This window comes from Mobula birostris, chromosome 1 (genome assembly GCF_030028105.1).
Source record: "Mobula birostris isolate sMobBir1 chromosome 1, sMobBir1.hap1, whole genome shotgun sequence".
NCBI lineage: Eukaryota > Metazoa > Chordata > Chondrichthyes > Myliobatiformes > Myliobatidae > Mobula > Mobula birostris.
The window spans coordinates 228,385,973-228,404,430 of NC_092370.1; the positions used below are offsets into that span (position 1 = coordinate 228,385,973).

At 43.3% G+C, this 18,458-nt stretch overlaps 1 protein-coding gene across 1 annotated transcript in view; it reads right to left on the reverse strand.

The window, feature by feature from the left end:
• The window catches only part of tshr (thyroid stimulating hormone receptor), an 83,495-nt gene that overhangs the window by 47,315 nt on the left and 17,722 nt on the right, over positions 1-18,458 (reverse strand). The window contains exons 2-4 of the mRNA XM_072273157.1: positions 8,455-8,526; positions 4,518-4,592; positions 3,737-3,811 (exon numbers count right to left, since the gene is read on the reverse strand). Of these exons, the coding sequence (XP_072129258.1) occupies positions 3,737-3,811; positions 4,518-4,592; positions 8,455-8,526 (222 nt within the window). The remainder of the gene's footprint in view (positions 1-3,736; positions 3,812-4,517; positions 4,593-8,454; positions 8,527-18,458) is intronic.

Sequence of the window (18,458 nt, forward strand, 5' to 3'; positions counted from 1 at the left end):
CAAACAGCAATAATGATCAGAGAAATGGTATTTAATTATCAAATGAATGGATCTGGGGTTGAGAGGGTGAACAGCTTTAAGTTCCTCGGCATAAACATCACTGAGGATCTCATGTGGTCTGTACACACCGGCTGTGTGGTGGAAAAAGCACAACAACACCTCTTCCACCTCAGACAGTTGAGGAAGTTTGGTATGGGCCCCCAAATTCTAAGAACATTCTACAGGGGCACAATTGAGAGCATCCTGACTGGCTGCATCACTGCCTGGTATGGGAACTGTACTTCCCTCAATTGGAGGACTCTGCAGAGAGAGGTGTGGACAGCCCAGCACATCTGTAGATGTGAACTTCCCACTATTCAGGACATTTACAAAGACAGGTGTGTAAAAAGGACCCGAATGATCATTGGAGACCCAAGTCATCCCAACCTCAAACTGTTCCAGCTGCTACCATCCAGGAAAGGGTACCACAGCATAAAAGCCAGGACTAACAGGCTCTGGGACAGCTTCTTCCACCAGGCCATCAGACTGATTAATTCATGCTGACATAATTGTATTTCTATGTTATACTGACTGTCCTGTTGTACATACTATTTATTATAAATTACTATAATTGCACATTTGAATGGAGATGTAACATAAAGATTTTTACTCATTTATATGAAGGATGTAAGTAATAGAGTCAACACAATTCAATTCATTATTGGTCAGGTAACCAAAGAACAGTCCTCTCCTTTTTCTTCCAAATAGGACTACAAGATCTTTTATCTCTGAGATGTAGACTGGGCACCAACATCTGGGAGGATCTATCGTGGGCCCAACACATTCACACAATCACAAAGGAGATGCATCATCAGCTTCTGAAAATCCAAGAAAACACCATCCACTGACTTTCCTTTGTCTATCCTGCTGATACTTCCTCAAAGAATTCCAACAGATTTGTCAAGCAAAGATTTCTGCATAGGGAAACCATGTTGACTTTGGCCTATTTTATCACGTGTTTCCACGTGCCACAATACCTAATCATTAATAATGGATTTTAAATCTTACCAACACTGAAGTCATGCTTACCGGCCTATAATTTCCCCTGTTCCGCCCCCGCCCCCCTTGCTTCTTACCAAACCATTCCTGACCATTGAGTCTTGAAAGATTACTACTAATGCCTCCACAATCTCTTCAGCTACTTCTTTTAGACCCTGGGGTATAGTCCATCTCGTCCAGGTGATTTAATTACCTTCAGAACTTTTAGTTTCCCAAGCAGCTGATCCTTAGTAATAGTAACTACACTCACTTCTGCCCTGGAGGCGCTCAAATTTTTGGCATACTGCTAGTGTCTTTCACAGTGAAGATGGAAACAAAATACTTATTAAGTTCACTGTCATTTCTTTGTTCCCCGTTACTAATTCTCCAGCATCATTTTCCAGCGGTCCAACATCCACTTTCGCCTTTTACTCTGTGCACATCTGAGAAAAACTTTTTGTAGACTTTTATATTGTTCCTTAGCTTACCTTCGTATTTCATCTTTTCTCTCCTTATTGCTTTTTAGTTGCCTTCTTTTAGTGGGAAGCTCGAGGATTTGAAAGCTATTAAAAATCAAAAGCTCCCCAATCCTCTAGCTTGCCCTGTTAATTTTTGCTATATTATATGCCCTCCCTTTCACTTTTGTGCTGTCTTTGACATCCCTTGTCAGCCATGGTTGCCACATTTCTCTTTAGAATGTTTCTCCTTCTTTGGGATGAACTGAACTTGTGTCTTCTGAATTATCAGAAACTCCATCATTTGCTGCTCAGCCACCATCCTTGCTAGTATCCCCTTCCAATCAAAGTTGCCCTGTTGCTTCGTGTGAGGGGGGTTGTGTCTAACCAATCTTACAGAGTTTTTTGAGGAAGTTACTGGGAAAGTTGATGAAGGCAAGGCAGTGGATGTTGTCTGCATGGACCTTAACAAGGCATTTGATAAGGTCCCGCATAGGAGATTAGTTAAGAAGGATCAGTTGTTCGGCATTTAAGATGAAGTAGTAAATTGGTTTAAACACTGGTTTTGTGGGAGTAGCAGATGGTAGCTTCTCTGACTAGAAGCCTGTGACGAGTGGAGTGCTGCAGGGATCGGTGCTGGGTCTGTTGTTGTTTTTCATCTATATCAATGATCTGGATGATAATATGATTAAACAGATCAGCAAATTTGCAGATGACACCAAGATTGGGGGTGTAGTGGGCAGCGAGGAAGACTATCATGGCTTGCAGCAGGACATAGAAAAATGGGCTGAAAAATGGCAGATGGAATTTAATGCAGACAAATGTGAGGTGGTCTTATCTCAGTTAATGATAGGGTACTGAGACCAGGGTAGGTCTTACACAGTTAATGATAGGGTACTGAGTAGTGTGGTAGAACAAAGGGATCTGGGAACACAGGTCCATAATTGAAAGTGGTGTCACAGGTAGAGAGGGTCATAATGAAAGCTTTTGGCACATTGGCCTTCAAAAATCAAAGTACTGAGTACAGGAGATGGGATGTTATGTTGAAGTTGTATAAGACGTTGGTGAAGCCTAACTGGAAGTATTGTGAGTAGTTTTGGTCACCTACCTACAGGAAAGAGTACAGAGAAAATTTACAAGGTTGTTGCCGAGTCTGGAGGACCTGAGTTATCAGATTGAATAGGTCAAGACTTTATTCCTTGGAACATAGAGGATTGAGGGGAGATTTGATAGAGGTGTACAAAGAGAGATATATAAGGTAAATGCAATTGGGCTTTTTCCATTGAGGTTGGGTGGGATTACAACTAGAGGTCATGGGTCAAGGATGAAAGGTGAAAAGTTTAAGGGGAACATGAGGGAAACTTCTTCACTCAGAAGGTCATGAGTGTATGGAACAAGCTGCCAGCACAAGGTGCATACAAGCTTGGTTTCAACATTTAAGAAAAGTATGTATAGGTACACAGACGGTAGGGACATGGAGGGCTATGGTCCCAGTGCAGATCGATGGGAGTAGGCAGTTTAAATGATTCAGCATGGACTAGGTGGGCCAAATGGCCTGTTTCTGTACTGTTCTTTAACTCGATGATGGATTGAGTTCAGGAGTTGGGAAGTGACAATGCAGCTTTATAATGTCTGGTTAGTGTCTACCATTCAGGGCCCCAAACAGTCCTTCCAGGTGAGGCGACAATTCACCTGTGAGTCTGTTGGGGTCATATACTGTGTTCGGTGCTCCTGGTGTGGCCTCTTGAATATTGGTGAGACCCAATGTAGACTGGGAGCCCAGTTCGCCAAGCATCTACGCTCCGTCTGCCAGAACAAGTGGGATCTTCCAGTGGCCATCCATTTTAATTCCACTTCCCATTCCCATTCCATTACGTCCATCCATGGCCTCCTCCACTGTCAGGATAAGGCTACATTTAGGTTGGAGGAACAACACTAGCCTCCAACCTGATGGCATGAACATTTATTTCTCAAACTTCCAGTTAACCCCTCCCCCTCTCCATTTTCCATCCCGCTCTCGTTATCTCCTTGCCCGCCCATCGTTTCTCCCTGCCCTCCCCCCACCTTTCAAATCTACTCCTCAGTTTTTTTCCTCTAGTCCTACCGAAGGGTTTCGGCCCAAAATGTTGACTGTACTTTTTTCCATCAACGCTGCCTGGCCTGCTGAGTTCCTCCAGCATTTTGTGTGTGTTGCTCAGAATATCAACCAACCTAGTGTCTGGGACACAGAAGTTCAAACAGGGACTGGTCTCTGTCGTACTCACAGGTATTTCAGAACAGGGAGATTCTTGAAAGCCTCTGGATCAATCTGACTTAAGCTCCTCGCATTCCGTATTTCTCTGTTAACAAATAAACATGATATTTTATTACTGCATTTTGTTTTTGAGGCTTCTTGCCTCTTGATTTCAATCATGTGTACTTCTATTACAAAGGGATTAACTGATTGGAATGATCTCAGCACGGTCCATTCAGAGCATGGACTGCAGCTTTCGATCAACTGGTTCACCACCACTGGCCCAGGGGACCAAAGTGAAAGGCAATAAATGCTGGTTTTGCCGGCAACGTAACTCCACCATGGACAGTCCCAAGCCTGGTTGCAAGAGGAGGTGGGTTGGGCATTGGACTAGCAACCCCATCCCATAAAAACCCAGTGTTACAGAAATGCCAACAGAAACTCCAAAGACCTCATCTCTGAGAGAGGAAGGATCTTCAAAGATGAGCTATACCTGGGGACAACTTGACGACAGGCCCAGGACAAAGGACTCTGGTGAGCGGCTGTCAGTGGCCTATGCCCCAACAAGGGTGATGGGCTCAAGTAAGTTGCCAGCATTGTCCACTTCTTGTGACTGACTCAAGAGTTCAGTGAAAGCCACCAAGAGAAACAGAGACTTAAATGTGACTGCACGTGAAGCCTTCACGCCAGCGGCGACCATCAGGAAAGAGGAAACTACGGCTGATTATCCCTCAGGGAATTCTGGACAGTCTTGGGGAGATTGCTTCAGTCTTGGGAATTTGGGACTAGCAGCTTTTGGCAAAAATACTCACATGTGCGTGACTTTATCCAAACTGAAGAAAGCCCTGACATCCACTCTCTCGAGAGTTGCATCAATGGAAATGTATCTAGCAGAGAAATGTGTAAGAGCTGGGGTAATCATTAAGACATCATGAAAGACCATAAGATACAGGAGCAGAATTAAGCCATTCGGCCCATCAAGTTGGTTCTACTATTTGATCATGGCTGCTTTATTATCTCTTTCAACCCAATTCTCCTGCCTTCTCCATAACCTTTGACGTCCTTACGAATCAAGTATCTCCCTTTAAATATACTCAATGACCTGGCCTCAACATCCATCTGTGACAATGAATTCCACAAATTTACTACCTTCCGACGAAAAAAATTCCTCCTCATCTCTGTTCTAACGGGATTTTGTTTTATTCTGAAGCTGTGCCCGCTGGAACTAGACTCTCCCACTATAGGAAACATCCTCTCCATGTCCACTATATCTAGGCATTTCACTATTCGGTAGGTAGTTACTTCCTCTATGGAAAAAGTCACTTTTAAGCACCACAAGCAGACCAGCAGTGATTCACTATTCAACAGATTACCAAACAGGATGCAACTATTTTTATTAAAGTTTAGGGAAATCAACATCATTTGAAGTTTGACTTTTTTCCACCTTTCTAGAAGCGTTCTTTCTTCTTATCTGCCACCTTGTCACAGTTGTACAAGATGACTGTGGCTTCATTAATTCTCAGTCACTTTTTCTCTCCTCCTCTTCTGAAGTTCTGCACCAAATTCCTCCAAAGCCCCATGCCACCCAGCCTTCCTGGTGCTTGCGATGAGTATCAATGACTTGCACACACAAGCTGGACTATGAAGTTTGCAGATGACACAAAAATTGCTGGAGCTGTGGAGAGTGAGGAAGTTTGTCAAAGGATACGGCAGGATATAGGCTGCAGTCTCTACGGTCACTTACATGACTCATATGTGACCAGGACAAAGAAGTGGGCAGAAAAAGCCATTGAGGACACTACCCACTCCGCAAACTGCTTTTTCCTAACGTTCCCTTCTGGAAAACACCCTAGGGCTATTAAAACAAAAACTTCACACCATCTTAAAAGTTTCTTACCCCAGCAGTTAATCTGATCAATCATTCTAGTTAGCCTCCTCCCACCCCCTCTATCTATTACCTCAGTCACTGCACTGCAAACACTTTAAACCACTTTTTATAATGCTGCCGACATTGAAAATAATGCTTACATTTATGCACATTTTATTCCATCTCTGAACTTGTAACTATTATTATATGATTATTTCTGTATAATTGTTAATGTTGTCAGTTGTTGTTGCATGTTGTGCCCACACTCCAGCAATTTCTGAATACATGTAAATGTGGACAATGAATAAAGTTGATCCTTGATTGTTGATGGGTGGAGAAATGGCAGATGGAGTTTATCCAGACTAGTGTGAGGTATTGCACTTTGAGAGGTCAAATGTGTACAATCAATGGCAGGATCTGCAGGGTTGGTTTATTATTGTCACAGGTTGAGAAACATGGCAAGAATCTCGGTGCACATCAGCACTGCTAATGTTGATTGCCATTGACAGTGTCATGTCCCTTTACATTTGATCTCCCAATGTACAACACTTCCCATTTGGCCAGGTTAAACTCCATCTGCCATATCTCAGCACGTCTGCAACTGATCTATATTGTGCTGTATTCTTTGTCAGTCTTCTAAACTATCCATCACAAAACCATATCATCTGCAATCTATTAACCCACCATCTATACTTTCAGCTCGGCCTGAGTGCAGTTGTGATATTGTCCCTAATTAATATTACAACGTCCAGCCCACCACTTTACCACCTCCCCTAACTTTTCCAAACTATTGGAACCTGGAAAACTGAGCATTCATTCCTTTCCCTCCCTCAATCAAGTCTCTGTTACGAACACAACCTCATAGTTCCACGTGCCCATCCATGCTCCAACTTCATCACTCTTATCCACAATAGTGCTAGCATTAAAATATATGCACGCAACCTGTTCATCCCATTGTGACTCTTCCCTTGCTCCTGTCTGTTCTCACCGGTCCTGACACCTGCCTTCCTCTCAATCTCTCCACTTTCTGATCCGGCGCTCTGGCTCCCATCTGCCTGCCAAATTAGTTTAAATACTCACAAGCAGCATCAGCGAACCTTCTGGCCGGGATATTGGTTCCCCGTCAATTAAGGTGCAACCAATTCCTTTCGTGCAGGTTGTTCCTGCCTCAGAAGGAGCTACAATGATCCAAGAACCTGAAATCCAAACTCTGCACCGGTCACACATTCATCTGTTCTATCTTTTTATCCCGACCTTGAGTGGCAAACAGCACTGGAAGTAATCCAGAGACTATTAATTTGAGATACACACAGAAAATGCTGGAGGATCTCAGCAGGCCAGGCAGCATCTATGGAAAAATGTACAGTCACGTTTTGGGCCAAAACCCTTCAGCAGGACTGGAGAAAAAAAGCTGAGGAGTAGATTTAAAAGGTGGGGTGAGAGGAGAGAAAAACACAAGGTGATAGGGGAAAAAACATGGAGGGGGAGGGATGAAGTAAAGAGCTGGGAAGTTGATTAGTGAAAGAGACAAAAGGCCATGGAAGAAATAAAAGGGGGGGGGGGAAGAGCACCAGAGGGAGGTGATAGGCAGGCAAAGAGATATGGTGAGGGAGGGAAAAGGGGATGGGAAATGGTAAAGGAGGGAAGTGGGGGGCACTACCAGATGTTCATGCCATCAGGCTGGAGGCTACCCAAACAGAACATAAGGTGTTGTTCCTCTAACTTAAGTGAGGCCTCAACACGACAGGTTAAGTGCAGACGTATCACAATGGGAATGGGAAGTGGTCCTGCTCTTCAGTCACTTTCTTCTAAAAACTGAGTCAGACCTCTTCCCCTTTTCTAACAGTGTCATTGGTGCCCATGAGCCCCACAATCACCCTCTCGTTTGAGAACATTCTGCAGCCGCTTTGAGACATGCTTGACACTGGCAGCCAGGAGGCAACAAACATCCCTTCTCCTCTCCCCCTTTCCACTGTGCAGGAGATTAAACAAGTTTGAAATAATACACCAGCAGGCTCAGGGACAGTTTCTACCCTACTGTTAAAGAAAAACTCATGAATGGAGCTCTTGTACGATAAAGCTGAACTCTTCATCTCTCAGTCTGCCTCATCGTGGCCCTTGCACTTTTTTGTCTGCCCCCACCGTCCAGGCCATGATCTCTTCTCACTGCTGCCATCGGGATGGAGGAGCCTCAGGTCCCAGACCGCCAGGTTCACAAACAGTTATTACCCTTTATCCACCAGCTCCTGAACCACTGTGGATAACTTCACTCTACACAACGCTGAAGTGATTCTACAACCTAATGACTCTCTTTCAAAGACCTATAATTCATGTTCCCAGTATTAACTTTTTATTTGCAGAATTTGTCTTCTTTTGCACACTGATTGTCAGTCTCTTGTTAATGTATGTTCTTTTACCCCATGGATTCGCTTGTATTTCTTTACTTTCCTGCAAATATCAATATGGTGACATAAATGTACTTTGATAAAAAATTACTTTGACGATCTGCACTCTAGTTTCTCTGTAACGGTAACACTATATTCTGTTATTGCTTTTCCCTTTGTACTACCTTGATGTACTTTTGCTTGGAATCATCTGTCCGGATGGCATGTAAAACTAAGTTTCCCTCTGTATGTTACAATAATAAACCAATTATGCACATGATGATAAATTTGGGTGAACATGTGGTTTGTTCACTAAGCCGGAGGTTTCCTCAATGATGACAAACATTTTTTCTCCAGTCCTGCCAAAGGGTCTCGGCCCGAAACGTCGACTGTACTCTGTTCCACAGAGGCTGCCTGGCCTGCTGAGTTCCTCCAGCACTTTGTGAGCGTTGCCTCAACGATGAGGCAGGCGGTCTGATGCGGCTCAGTAATACTTACATCCTTGTGATGTTCGGGAGCTTTGTAAAGGCTTCTGTCGGGATCGACTTGAGCCGAGTCTCCATGAATCGACTGACAAAAAGAATAAGAGCTCACGGTTAATGTTGTGTGCATTGCTGTAGGGCAATCATTCACAATCAGACTGAAAACTACTGTTCTTTCCCTTCAGGTTCCTGCAACTCAAGCAAGAGCTGAAGGAATTGTTACTTTGCAGCAGTACTACACTGCAATGTGTAAAGTGACTATAGATTACAATAAGGATAAATACATAAACAACATAAGTGAGCAGATAGATAGATAGACAAATAATTAGTGCAAACAGAGGGCAAGATAGTGAGGTAGCGTTCATGGACCGTTGAGGATCTGATGATGGAAAGAAGAGGCTGTTTCTACAACATTGTATGTGGATGTTTGGGCTCCTGTACCTCCCCTCTGATGGTAGTACAGTAATGAGACGAGCGTATGTGAGGGTCCTTAATATTGAAGACACTTTTGACGATGTCCTCGATGGTGTGGAGGTTTATGCTGTGACAGGGCCCACACAGCTAGACCTGGGATCTTTCTGGGCTGACTGGCTCAGCACCACCTGGGTTTGTTGATGTACCGAATAAACCAGCTACCATCACTCGCATTTCTGCTGTTTTCGAGCCAACCCAGTGTACCTTGATTAATTCAACATTCACCAATCTGACAAACCCTCTCCTGAATATACTATGAATCTGAGCCTCCATGACCCATTTGGGCAGGGTCAATGAAGCTTAGGGAGGGGCCACTGGAAGTGCTGGAGTCACAACTTTCACTGGCAAGAGGGTGGGGGGGGGAGAGAGTAGAATTTAAGAGGAATTGCCAGAGGAACCAGTGGCTCACTGTACAGTGAATCTGCGAGAGAAACTAAAAATCGAAGTGTTACACCCATGCAGTGTTCTTAAAAGATTAAAAGGTTTGACTTATCATATGTACATTAAAATATACAATGAATTATGTTACTGGTAATGCTTACACAGATGTGCACACAGATAAAGGGATAATATTTCATTCTCGTTAATAACAGATTAGAAAGCTACAGGTGGTAATGTGTTTAACAACTAACTCAAGTTGCAACTAGATTAAAGATACTGGCATGCATCTACATCAAGATTTACAGTGAAATATGTCGTTTCCGTCAATGACCAACAAAGTCAAAGATGTGTTCGGGGCAGCCCACAAGTGTCGCCACGTTTCCAGCGCCAACATAGCATGTCGACAATTTACTACATCATTGGAATGTGGGAGGAAACCGGAGCACCTGGAGGGACTGACATGGTCATGTGGAGAACGTACAAACTTCTTACAGGCAGGAGCAGGAACAGAATCCTGATTACTGATGCCAGCTACTATGCTACCGCTGGCTGGTGGCGCAGTGAGATCAGCGCTGAACTCCAGAGTGAAGGTTCCCGGGTTCGAATCCAGGTCCGGCCACCCCCGAGCACGCTTTCCATCCGTGCTGGGCTGACTGTCGAGCTAGCCACTCGGCCTCGTAAAAAATACAAGGGTCGAATCAGTTGAAAAATACAAGGAACGTTCATAACGTGACCCGGTTAATCCTGATACTACATGACAGACAAGAATGGCTGAATGTCTGGTACGACACGCTTAAAAAAAAACTATGCTACCATGATGCCCCAAGGCCAAGATCAAACCTGGGCCTGAAACCATAAGCTGCTAACCATCATGCCATCCTTCACCTCTGAGTCATATATTACCTTGTCTTGGAAATGTATATTGCAGTTGAACACATTGAGTACAGGAGTTGGGGCGTTATGTTGAAGCTGTAGAAGATATTGGTGAGGCCAAATTTGGAGCACTATATGTGTAGTTCTAGCCACCAAAGTACAGGAAAGACATGAATAAGATTGAAAGAATGCAGAGAAAATTTACAAGGATGTTACCAAGACCGGAGTCCTAAGGGGAAAGATTGAATAGGTTAAGGCTTTATTCCCTGGAGCATGAGAGGAATAATAGGAGAATAAGGGGAGATTTGATGGTTGGTATTATGAGGGGTATAGATAGGGTAAATGTAAGCAGGCACTTTCCACTGAGGTTGAGTGAGACTAGAACTACAGGTCATGGGTTAAAGGTGAAAGGTGAAATGTTTAAGGGGAACTTCTTCACTCAGAGGGTGGTGAGAGTGTGGAGTGAGCTGCCAGCAGAAGTGGTGGATGTGGGTTTGATTTCAATATTTAAGAAAAGTCTGGATAAGTACATGGATGGGAGGGTGTGGAGGACCATGGCCCTGATGCAGGTCAATGTGACTGCAGGCAGAATAGCAGTTCGACATCGATTAGCTGGGCCGAAGGGCCTGTTTCTGTACTGTAGTGCTATGCTGGCACCAAAAGCGTGGTGCCCCGTGGTCTTACTAGGTTCCCTGGCACTTCATTATCACTGTTCATTGTGCTCGAGTTCTTTTTTGGAATGAATGGAAAAAATTATCATGACTACAGCAATAAAACTGAAAATGTCTGGTTTCATTTCCACAAGCACTTTGAATGTACTAATCGTATTCAAATTCATCTGGTTCAATAGATAACAATAAAATTTCACAGAAATACATATTTAATATTTACGGCCAGAACACTTCTCATTCACTGAATAAGAGAATTGTGTTAGAGGTAAATTACCTCAGTGAATATCTATTAATACTGAAGTATTTCCAGCTGGACTAATTTGCTGTTTCACCACATTTTCCCAGTCTAAATCTGTGCTTCCAAGATAGGATAATCTACCACTTTATGAAAGAAGAACTTTTGTGTTAATCCAGTTATACACACACATCATTAAGACGTTCCAGAGAAATTACTTCCTCTATCATTATCTTAATTTAGTTCATGACACTTTGATTTTAGTTCTGCAGACCAAGTCAGAAAGCAGGCAAGTAGATGGCTAGATTGCACAGGTTGCTCAAGTCTCTCCAGTCCTGAAGAAGATCTCGGCCTGAAACATCAGCTGTTTGTTCATTTCCATAGATGCTGCCTGACCTACTGAGTTCTGCCAGTGTTTTGTATGTGTTACTTTGGATATTCACCATCTGAAAAATTTCTCGTGTTAATAGCGCGCTCAAAATCCAATCCTTTCCTGCCATATTTTTATGTTGATATAACACCTATGTTTCATAGATTTATACTTTCTATGCTTGTTACCAAATTAACCTTCTCTCTGCAGCTTCAGATTGTGGGAGATCACCATTGTGCAGCTAATAGATGTACTATCTCATAGCTACTGAGAGCCAGCTTCTGTCCTGGCCATATACATGTGTACCACCATGTATGGAGAGTACACATGTTCCCTCAGAGTGCACGTGTTTGCTCCCACACATCAAAAACAGGTAGACTAGAGGGCTAATGGACCATTCTAAATTGTCCCTTGTGTGATCATGCATTTAGGAAATGTGGTAGAATCTGAGAACAGTGAAGAGAGTTCCTGAATATGGGTACTTGATGGTCAGTATGAACTCAGTGAGCCAATGTGCCTATTTCATGCTAATTACATGAGCTTATGTCAAAATATGCATTGTCAATTTTGCTCAGTTCATTAAAGTGGCAACATTTTTTGAAATGTCAGTGGAATATTTGGTTTAATCTTCATGAGGCATTTAAAGTCTGTTGTGACTGCAAGTCACCGGACAGACACTGAAGCTAGTGAATATAGAAGTGTTTATTCAGCAAAATGAGAAGCAGGCATCCTATTCAAGACACGTAAACACGAGGAATTCTGCAGATGCTGGAAATTCAAGCAACACACATCAAAGTTGCTGGTGAACGCTAGAGAAAGCAGGATCTCCCAGTGGCCACACATTTTAATTCCACATCCCATTCCCATTCAGATATGCCTATCCACGGCCTCCTCTACTGTAAAGATGAAGCCACACTCAGGTTGGAGGAACAACACCTTATATTCCATCTGGGTGGCCTCCAACCTGATGGCATGAACACTGACTTCTCTAACTTCTGCTAATGCCCCACCTCCCCCTCGTACCCCATCCATTATTTATTTATATACACACATTCTTTCTATCACTCTCCTTTTTCTCCCTCTGTCCCTCTGACTATACCCCTTGCCCATCCTCTGGGATCCCCCCACCCCCTTTTCCTTCTCCCTGGGCCTCCTGTCCCATGATCCTCTCATATCCCTTTTGCCAATCACCTGTCCAGCTCTTGGCTCCATCCCTCCCCCTCCTGTCTTCTCCTATCATTTTGGATCTCCCCCTCCCCCTCCTACTTTCAAATCTCTTACTAACTCTTCCTTCAGTTAGTCCTGACGAAGGGTCTCGGCCCGAAATGTCGACTGTGCCTCTTCCTAGAGATGCTGCCTGACCTGCTGTGTTCACCAGCAACTTTGATGTGTGTTGCTATTCTAGACACTCTTGGAAGAAGTGGCCTGCCTGACCCAATATTACATGACATTTGCATATGCTAGATATCAAAGATAACAGAAGGACAATTCTATAGTTACAATATATACACAATACTTCCTTTGAATTACAGGTAATTTTCAAACACCTCCATCTTCACAATAACACTCCAGACACCTAAAATGAATGTTAATCAGCATTGCTTCCCCCTAGCTGCATTCATGCAAGTACAAACATAAAATGAATGGGTGCTTCCTGGTTTGTAATCAACTCCAGTCTCACCATTGTTCAGAGCTGTATTTTAAATTCAATCTACAATCCACATTCAAATCTAAAGATTGGTTGCTATTGAAATTAATATTTGCTATTAACTCTATAACCAGAATGCACCCTAATAAGTCTATAGCCTCTTTACTAAATGAGATTATTTTACATTTAATGTTAACAATACTGTGCTTAGTGATGGCAAACAAGTTCTTAAAAACTGACGGCAGTATCTCCCTTCTGGATAAAGGCTTTATGTGAAGGAAGCAGCCAATATTTAGCACCAAGATAACATGTTTAGTCTATTCCTTAATGAATGATAAGAAAATAAAGTAAGTTTTATTTTCCAACAGTTCTGTAGACCATCAGTGGGGTCAGGGACTGGCATCCAGAGACAAGGGAATGTAGTTCTAATCCTAACTCAGTTGAAAATGGGTGAAATTATTTTTGACATACCGTATTTTTTTTTTAGTAAATTACACATTCCAAATAATTTGTAAACTCCATTCAAAGGATCTGAGATCACCACACAGAGGTATTCACAGTGAGAGGATCTGTAGAGAGGCTGATGCAGGAATGGTGTTGTCCTGAGACTGAAATTAGCTGCACCATGACTGTAAAAACATCTGATTAGATTGTAAGTCACAGCGGGTAAAAAAAAAAGCAAAAGTATGTTTAATTTTGGTTAACGATGGGAATAAGTCCACTCACGCTCAGGTTCTGAGAGGGAACCATGTATAACGGAGTGTAGACAGTAGGACCATAATAGATAGAAGCAGAATTAGGTTATTTGGCGCATCAGGTTTGCTCCATCATTTTAATATGCTTGTGTGTAATTCCTTCATTGGCAGTTGCCACCTTATTCTCTACCCTGAAGGCATCTTTTTATGGGACTTCTGTCTCTAATTTAATTTTCTTAATTCGCTCAGTTCTGTTGGCTTTGGGAAATTATTACGTGGTTCAGAAAATACCCAGTGCATTGTGGTGCTAAACTTCTTGCAAAACCCTATACTGAGGAAAAAGGAGCAGGTTACACTTGAACCCTTGGGGGACCAACATCCTTGTGGGCAGTTTAGAAAATTAAGAGTTGCAGCTGGATGACCTTCGGCGAATAGGGGAGAGTGAGGAGGTGATAGATAGTAGTCCCTGCTAGGAGAGCCATTTTACTGAAGTGGAAGGATTCTAATCCCACTACTGTCTTTTATTGGCTTTCCTCCATTATGTCCTGTTTAAGTTTAGAGAAAGTAAGAAGTTGGACATCTGATACATCCTTTAAATTTGAGCAAATCTAGCGACCTTTTATTCAATAATTTTATTTGATTTGATTTATTACTCTTCCAATTTTTTTTTGAAGTCTTAGATTTGATCCGAAAGTCTTTCTTTTTCTTTGGTTGTATCCTCAGAATGGACTGCCCAGTCCCTTTTTTTTTTTCTTTCTTTTGTGTAGTGTAGTGGGTTTTTTTTTTCCTTCATTTAAAAATTTCAAGTTTTTTTCTCACCATGAATTGATAAGAGGATTAGCTGTCGTTTTTTATTATATACTGCACACTAGCTGAACACTATGTATGACTTTGATAATGTCTATTTCACTTTCTGTTTGTATTGTTATTGACACATATATTTGAGATAATTCTCCTCTTATTTGTATTTATGTTCCTCTTAAATCAATAAAAAGATTGATAAAGAAAGAAGATAGATAGGAGCCCCGAAGTTGCAGGAGGCAAACACCTGGCTGACTGGGAAAGGAAATGGGCAGGCAGTGCAGAGTACTCCTGTGGCCGTTCCCTTCATTAATGAGTATACTACTTTGGATACTGTTGAGGGGGACAAATATCAGTGGGGAGTCATAGCAACCGGGTCTCTAGCACGGAGTCTTGCACTGTGGCTCAGAAGGGAAGAGGGGAAAGAGGAGTGCAGCGGTGATAAGGGATTCCATAGTTAGAGGAGCGAAGGGCTGAAGGGCCTGTTTTTGTACTGTACAAGGTTCCTTGGACATGAAAAAGACACCCAGATGGTATGTTACCTCCCAGACGTCAGGGTCAGGGATGTCTCGGATTGGGTCCACAGCATTCTTAAGGGGGAGGGTGAGCAGCCAGAAGTCTTGGTACATATTTGCACCATTGACATAGGTAGACAAGGTGAAGAGGGTGTGAAGAGAGATTTTAGGGAGCCAGGTAGAAAGTTGAAAAGCAGAGCATCCAGCGTAGTCATCTCTGGATTGCTACATGTGCCACATGCCAATGAGGGTAAGAATAGGATGATTTGGCAGATGAATGTGGGCTGAGAAAATGGTGCAGGAAGCAGATCTTCAGGTCTCTGGATCATTGGGATCTCTTCTGGGAAAGGTATGACCTGGGGGCACCCCGCACATGTTTCCCGGAGCTTGGGAAACTTATTAATGGGTGGAAGTCAGGGACAGGAAGGGAGCAGTTATTCTATTGGGTGTATTCTATAGGCCCCCTGGTAGCAGCAGAGATACCGAGGAGCAGACTGGGAGGCAGATTTTGGAAAAGTGCAAAATTAACAGGGTTGTTATCATTGGTGACTTTAACTTCTCTAATATTGATTGGCACCTGATTAGTTCCAAGGGTTTAGATGGGGCAGAGTTTGTTAAGTGTGTCCAGGATGGATTCCTGTCACAGTATGTTGACAGGCCAACTAAGGGGAAATGCCATACTAGAACTAGTATTAGGTAACGAACTGGGTCAGGTCAGAGATCTCTCAGTGGGTGAGCATCTGGGGGACAGTGACCACCGCTCCCTGGCCTTTAGCATTATCATGGATTTTAGTAAGGCATTTGACAAGGTTCCACATGGTAGGCTTATTCAGAAAGTCAGAAGGCATGGGATCCAGGGAAGTTTGGCCAGGTGGATTCAGAATTGGCTTGCCTGCTGAAGGCAGAGGGTCGTGGTGGAGGGAGTACATTCGGATTGGAGGATTGTGACTAGTGGTGACCCACAAGGATCGGTTCTGGGACCTCTACTTTTCGTGATTTTTATTAACGAACTGGGTGTGGGGGTAGAAGGGTGGGTTGGCAAGTTTGCAGATGACACAAAGGTTGGTGGTGTTGTAGATAGTGTAGAGGATTGTCAAAGATTGCAGAGAGACATTGATAGGATACAGAAGTGGGCTGAGAAGTGGCAGGTGGAGTTCAACCCGGAGAAGTGTGAGGTGGTACACTTTGGAAGGACAAACTCCAAAGCAGAGTACAAAGTAAATGGCAGGATACTTGGTAGTGTGGAGGCGCAGAGGGATCTCGGGGTACATGTCCACAGATCCCTGAGAGTTGCCTCACAGGTAGATAGGGTAGTTAAGAAAGCTTATGGGGATGTTAACTGTCATAAGCCGAGGGATAAAGTTTAAGAGTCGCGATGTAATGATGCAGCTCTGTAAAACTCTGGTTAGGCCACACTTGGAGTACTGTGTCCATTTCTGGTCCCCTCACTATAGGAAGGATGTGGAAGCATTGGAAAGAGTACAGAAGAGATTTACCAGGATGCTGCCTGGTTTAGAGAGTATGCATTATGATCAGAGATTAAGGGAGCTAGGGCTTTACACTTTGGAGAAAAGGAGGATGAGAGGAGACATGATAGAGGTATACAAGATAATAAGAGGAATAGATAGAGTGGACAGCCAGCACCTCTTCCCCAGGGCACCACTACTCAATACAAGAGGACATGGCTTTAAGGTCAGGAATGGGAAGTTCAAGGGGGATATTAGAGGAAGGTTTTTTACTCAAAGAGTGGTTCGTGCATGGAATGTACTGCCTGAGTCAGTGGTGGAGGCAGATACACTAGTGAAGTTTAAGAGACTACTAGACAGGTATATGGAGGAATTTAAGGTGGGGGGTTATATGGGAGGCAGGGTTTGAGGGTTGGCACAACAATGTGAGCTGAAGGGCCTGTACTATTCTATGTTCTATGAAGGAATTTTTTCAGCCAGGGGTGGTGAATTAGTGGAATTCATTGCCACAGATGACGGTGGAGGCCAAGTCATTGGATATATTTAAAGCAGAGGTTGATATATTCTTGATTAGTAAGGGTGTCAATGGTTATAGAGAGAAAGCAGGAGAATATAAAGAAAGAAGAACCTTAACAGTGTTGATGAGGGGAGGGATCTTGGGGTCCAAGTTCATGGCTCCCTGAATGTGGCAACAGAAGTGGTTAAGAAGGCACATGGCATACTTGCCTTTATTAGTTGAGGAACTGACTTCAAAGGAAGGGGTTACGCTGCAACTTTATAAAACTCTAGTTAGGCTGCATCTGGAGTACTGCATAGAAGGCACTTGAAAAGTTCCATCAATGCTATCTTCGATACATCTTAAATATCAGCTGGGAAGAGAGAAGAACCAACGTCAGCGTGCTAAATGAAGCAAAAACAACAAGCATTGAAGCCTATGTCACCAAGAACCGACTAAGATGGAGCGGTCATGTTGTTCCGATGAAAGACGAACGTCTGCCGAAACAAATCTTCTACTCCCAGCTTAAAGAAGGCAAATGTAAAAGAGGCGGGCAACAGAAGAGATTCAAAAACATCTTAAAAGCCAACATGAAGAAATGTAACATCCACATCAACAATTGGGAAACCAATGCCAAGGACAGGAAACTCTGGCAAGCCATCATCCGAGAAGGAACAGCAACTTTTGAAGCCAACAGATGTGCAGAATTAGAAAAGAGAAGAAAATGGAAAGAGAGGCAGCAACAACCAAAGTCCGATCTGCCGTCTGGAACTACCTGTCCTGAATGCGGAAGAACTTTCAAAGCCAAGATTGGGCTCATAAGCCACTTGAGAGCCCGTTAAGTAGATCAACAGAACGAAGACCATCATCTTCGACCTCGAGGGACAGCCACGACGACAGTTCTGATTGCCCCATTATAGGAAAGGGCATTGAGGCTTTGGACAGGGTGCAGAAGAGGTTTACCAGGATGCTGCCTGGATGAGAAGGGACGTGCTATAATGAGAGGTTGGACGAATGCGTTGCTTTCTCTGGAGTGGTGGAGGCTGAGGGGAGATTTATAAGATTATGAGAGGCAGAGATAGAGTACACAGACAATATCTTTCCCTCTGGTTGAAGTATCTAATACCAGCGGGCATGCACTTAAAGGGAGGGGGTAATTTCAAAGGAGATGTGAGAGGCAAGTTTTATTTACACAGAAAGTGGTAGGTGTCTGGAATGCACTGCCTGAGGTGGTGGTAGAGGCAGATACATTAGGGGACTTTTAAGAGACGTTTAGATAGGCACATGAATGTGAGGAAATGGAACGATATGGACATTGAGAAGGCAGAAAGGATGAGTTTAGTTAGGCCTTTTTAGTGCTAATTTAATTGTTGGCACAATACTGTGGGCTGATGG